At 40.2% G+C, this 5762-nt stretch overlaps 1 protein-coding gene across 1 annotated transcript; it reads left to right on the forward strand.

The window, feature by feature from the left end:
- Positions 1-1004: 1004 nt before the first annotated feature.
- Positions 1005-4526, forward strand: LOC127536683 (homeodomain-interacting protein kinase 1-like). Its single transcript, XM_051957736.1, has 8 exons — positions 1005-2021; positions 2192-2380; positions 2528-2709; positions 2816-2951; positions 3038-3148; positions 3239-3322; positions 3443-3615; positions 3767-4526. Exons 1-8 carry the CDS (start codon positions 1653-1655, stop codon positions 4071-4073), a joined length of 1551 nt encoding a protein of 516 aa, XP_051813696.1. The 5' UTR covers positions 1005-1652; the 3' UTR covers positions 4074-4526.
- The last annotated feature ends 1236 nt before the right edge of the window (positions 4527-5762 follow it).

Genomic DNA, 5762 nt, shown 5'->3' on the forward strand with positions numbered 1-5762 from the left:
ATACCCCTACCAAGTTTGAGCATGATCTGATGTACCGTTGTCAAGATATGCAATGGTTTCTATGCAGAATGAACACCTCTAAAAAATAGTTCCCAATTAGACTTTGTTTACATTTAAACGAAGTATACAAGTGTCAGTGTGCAGACAGTTCTGGTCAGTGTCTTACGGATTTCAGCAGGACAACAGGACTACACTGAAACTCGCAGGACATCGAGATTAAACTCGACATCAAACTTTTAACAAAGTCCAAAGAAGCCAACATTTTTGAGGTAAGTGACTTCACTGTTCTGTTTGATGAAGCAAACACCAGAGGAAACATTCAGAAGGCAGTTTTAAAATCTATTTTTCTACAACTCTGTCCAATTTGTAATGAAATCCGTGAGTCAGAACAGGATGTAACACTCAGTTTTGTACTTGTCTTGTCATTTTGAACATCTTATTATTAAAAAGTAAGATCTTAGCAGTGTGGAAGGGAAGTGATGTGTTCAGGTTTGGTCATAACTGGATAACTAAAAACAACCAGTACTCCTGCATTTTTGTGACCAAGCATTTAATGTTAAAAAAAATATTCTGTATGCTTTGTTTTGTATTATCCTGGCATGCAAGTACAAAAGTGTCAGAAAATATCATTGGTTGATTTCTGCATTATTGTTTTTTTGGGGTAATGTGTGCTCAAAGATGAGACTTTCAGTGACAGTTACAATTAGTTTTTAAATTTCAATTCACCTGTTATCAGAGATTATTTCATCGACTCGTCCTGTAGTTGAAACTAGAACTAACCATAAAAAAAAAATCATGCTTTATCTGTATTAGTTCTTGAGATACTGTCATTTAAACATTACCTCAAATGCCTGTAATATGTTAAAAATGTGCTGGACGTGGATAAACAGGCTTTTAAAAAAATGATCTCAAACATCTTGATTTGTGAATAAAAATACTGAACACATTTCTAAAAGTTAGCATTTTTAATATATTTGAAATATATTTTATGTGAGAAAAAATCTGTCAAAGGAGACATGGTTGAGCAGAAAATGTTCTGACAAATGAGAGATTTCAACAATTTCTAACAACATTACTCAGAATATGTCGCTATAAGTTATTAAGTGCAGATAGATGAGAAAAACAGTGCCAGTTTTAGTCATTTAACATGCCATTTTCAAAATGAAACAATGCTGAGAATTTTGAAATTGTTTATAAAGGCATTCTAGAATTCATGCCAAACACAAAAACTCTGAGTGGAGACAGCATTTCAATTTATTTTATTGAGTTATTTATTCGTTTGTTGAATAATTTAGTGAAACCAGCTTCACACCAAACTCAGAGACATCCACATTTAAGCAAAATCGAGATAACCAAACTTTTGTGAAGTAACTCCACTCTTCTGTTTAATGAAGTAAACACTTTGGAGTTTCTGAGGAAACATCCATGTAATTTTGCTGCAGTACTGTCCAATATGCCTTATAACACAATTCAGAGCAGGGTGTAACGCTCAGTGCTGTTGTTTTATGATAACTGGTTCAATATTTAGCAAATATGATTGAAAACTGAGATCACAACAGTGTGGTAGATTACCAATGGTTTAACAAGACATCCATAATATATGGTTCTCTTTTGTGTCTGTTTCACTTTCAGTCTTCTGGGACAAGATAAAGATGTACTTTCAAAGTTCATCCTCATCTTCATCCTCATCCTCATCCTCGCCCTGCGACAGACTGGCGACCTGTCCAAGGTGTCCCCCGCCTTCGCCCGAGTCAGCTGGGATAGGCTCCAGCACCCACCGCGACCCTAGTGAGAATGAAGCGGTGTATAGAGGATGCATGGATGGATCCTCATCCTCATCCTCATCCTCATCTTCCTCCGAGGGGAGTACCACATGGCAGCGTTTGGAATTCACAACAGGCTACACGGTGGTGAAAGAACTGAGAGCTGGAGGCTTTGGAAGAGTGTTGGAATGTGTGAAAAACAACACTGAAGAGCACGTGGCTATAAAGGTGCCCATACGGCACAATCTAGACCATGAGGTAGGAGACTGATTTCAGCTGAACAGTGACATAAAAAAGACATTGTTTTAAAAAGAGGTAGTACCACTACAAGATTCTGAGTAGTGGTACTGGTCATGTTATGTACTTTTTAGTTGTTGAGAAGAACTGATTGGATGATGTGACTCAGCAAACATATTGTGTCTCCACAGGCGGACATCCTGAAAAAGCTCATGAGCCACAACTCGAAGGAGTCCAACATCATTGAGTACAAAGGAGACTTCTTCATAGACAATAAGCGGCTCCTGGTGCTTGAAAAGTTGGACATCGACCTGTGGGACTATGTGGAGAGTTTACCACAGCCAATGCGACTGGAAGACGTCCGCACAGTTATTCAGCAGGTGTGACCTTCTATTGTCTCCTTATATTTCTCTCCTTCAGTGGTGCTAAAATTAACATCGGTGGTTCAGGAACCTTTACAACTTCTACTTTTATTGTCATGTGACAGATTTCTTGAACAAACTCCTGATAAATGTTGTTACTTGCAGGTGGCTGTAGCTTTGAATGCAGCAAAGAGTGCTGGCATAATCCACGGTGATGTGAAGGAGGATAACATCATGATGGTGGATCACGTGAAGCAGCCCTTCAGAGTCAAGCTCATTGACTTTGGTATGGCCAAGTACAGGTCGGAAGCCAAAGCAGGAGAGCTATTCCAAGTACTTGAATATAGGTATGAAATACTGATACTTTTTAAACATTGAGAAATCTTTCATTCAGCGCTGTCTCCTTACTGTCTACTGTGTCACATCTTCATCTGATGTTTTTTCCACATTCAGAGCTCCAGAAATCACCCTGGGCCTGCCGTATTCAGAGGCCATCGACGTTTGGTCCTTAGGCTGCGTGATGGCCGGGATGATGACTGAAGATAGTCTCTTCGGATCAGAATCGGACTCAGACTCGGAATACTGGAAAGTGAGTAAATTACTGCAGCTGAAACACATTCGAAGCCGTCACAGGATTAGCTTCAGGTCTAACATGGTGTTACGTTTCGTCTGCAGCTCCGACGCATGATCCGTCTGCTGGGTCCGCCACCGCAACATCTCATCGACGCTGGCCGGAGATCACGATTTTTTTTTCAGAAAACGTCTAATGGTTTGTGGCGGCTGAAGGTACAATGCTCCTACTGTGATTTTACCTCTGACCTTTACTCACTCAATAAGATAAAGACTTTAGTAAGCATCATTGTTTTCTTCTTTCAGACACCTGTTGAGTATTTTGTGGCCCATGTCATCTACTCCGACCCCACAGTTTACGAGTTCGGCTCTCTGGATGAAATGAAAACGGTAGGTAGTTTAGGAAGCAGCGGCTAGTTGCTGAAAAGTCCCGTTCATTTATGGTATTCACATTTGACGGTGGAAGGTGATTTGACCACTGTTGGACTTTCAAAATGTTTGCTGCACCAGGTGTCCTCTGAGACGGACAACCCAGCAGAGGCCGATGAGAGGAGGGAGTGCATCGAGCTGTTGAAGGCGATGCTTCGGTGGGATGAGGACGACAGAATCACCCCCAGTGGTATCCTCAACCATCCCTTCATCACCAAAAGCTACCTCAACAGCAGCTCCCCCACCAGCAGTTGGTAAGTGTGTTTCTACTTACTTTGTACACAGGTTGTGAGACATTAGCAGCCCAGCAGGTGACAAAAGACTGATATGAACTTTTGCTGATTTCCATGTTTACATTCTCTGCTTGTCGGATGTAAACCCAACAGTGTATGTTTCCTTTTTTAGCGATGAACCGAGACCCTCCACCAGCAAATTCATCATGGTTAAGCCTGCAGATCCTGAAAACAGAATTAACCTGACAGGCTTGCCTGATGAGGACAAAGACCTGAAGAGCAGTGAGCATGAAGACAGTGACAATGCTGACACTGCTGAAGACACTGACGACAGCGAGGATAGCAATGATGATGAAGACACCGAGGTCAGTGAGAAGGAACAGAGGAAGACGAAGAAGAAGAAGAACTGCTTCCAACGCGTCTTCTCTTGGATAAAGAAGACGTTCTGCTGCTGCTGTGCGTCCGATGTGATGAACTGAGCAGCACTGTCAAGTGTCTTTCACTGTCACCCTCACCCCAACCGGTCGAGGCAGATGGCCGCCCTGTCTGAGCCTGGTTCTGCTGGAGGGTTCTTCCTGAAAAAGGGAGTTTTACCTCCCCACTGTCGCCAAGTGCTTGCTCAGACAGGGAATCCAAAGGAAACTTTGGATTTGTTGGATTTCTTTCTATAGTTTTGTCTTTACTTTCCTCATTGAAGTGTCTTGAGATGACACATTTGAACTGGAAAATAAAATGTATTGAAAATGAATTGAAAGGTTTACCCAAAAAGTGTCTGGATTTTGGTCACATGGTTGTTGCTCACAACTGCCCTGAGTCAGTCATGGCTTCTCAGTTGCCGTGCAGAGCAGAGAATCTTTGGCTTTCTTTTTTACAATTTCCATCGTTATTTTTGGTGAATTTTTAAATTTGACATTTTAAATAAAGTGACTACAATGAAATCTGACAATTTTAAGCTTATTTTCAAGATGTTTTCTCTATGTAACCACACAAAACTGATGGTATTTATTACAAACAGTTGGAAGGTTGAACCACCAGAAACTGCATTTTTACACTTTCTGGCTCTAAAAAGAGTGTGCATTTTGAAGATTTTTTAAAAACAAAACATGCCTTGTAAACAAAGTGGTGTTACAAGGGTTTAAAGTGACAAGCACATCTCATTGCAATGAGTGATGAAGTTATTTTTCCTGCACTCCGCAACTTACAAGTCTGCCATAACTATCGATCTTAATCATTTGTAATCCTTTACATTTTCATTGTGTAGTTAATTTTGCAGAGCTCGTTGTTTGCTCAGATGGTCAGGCATTTCCTCATGGAGCTAAAATGGAGACAGTATTGGTTGTCATTGAAAAAAAAATTACCATTGAAAAAAATTGTCATTGAAAACACAATTTCCTCCACTATCGTCTTGAAGGTCAGACTTCCCCAAACCAAAGAAAAATAAATTACCAATCTAAAACAACCACATTTTCAAAGCAAAAAACATTACTATTATTGATTTTTTTTGTTATCCACTCATTCATTTTGCTGTCAAACTACAGTTCCAGTAGTTTCTCCTCTGTTTTCTTTTTTTCCACCATGTTTGTTTGTTTGCCTGTGTCACAAGAAAGCAGGTGAGGTGAAGATAACCGTGTTAAGAGCTTCACAACAATCTTAATCCTTCTAAGTCCAAACATGGACAGATGTTGACCTCAAACCTCTGAAAGTCAGGCCAAAATATCTGTCGTACTTATTCAGCCAACCCAACCTGAATCTGGCCGAGACGGCAGTGAAGTTAGTTTTAGCCAGAACACCAGCAGCTGTAATGCTGCTGACGTTACAGCTGCATCCACCAACAAGCTCAGCAGGACAGAATAGGATCCTATGGGAGGCCCCTTGAGAAATAAATCATACTTGCTTTTACATTCACCATCAAACTCTCACACATACCCTTGTATATTCTATTACATTTACTATCTAACCCTCTTACATTTACTATCAAACTCTCTCACATTTACCATCAAACTCTCTTACATTCACTATCAAAGTCTCTTACAATTACTATCATACTGTTACACATGCACTCGTATACTCTCTTATATTTACTATCAAGCTCGCTTTAATATAATTGAAAAGGAAGTTAGTTTGATCAAACAGGAAGTCTGAATTCGCCTTCTCACATGGGTTTGCAA

This window comes from Acanthochromis polyacanthus, chromosome 13 (genome assembly GCF_021347895.1).
Source record: "Acanthochromis polyacanthus isolate Apoly-LR-REF ecotype Palm Island chromosome 13, KAUST_Apoly_ChrSc, whole genome shotgun sequence".
Classification (NCBI taxonomy): Eukaryota; Metazoa; Chordata; class Actinopteri; family Pomacentridae; genus Acanthochromis; species Acanthochromis polyacanthus.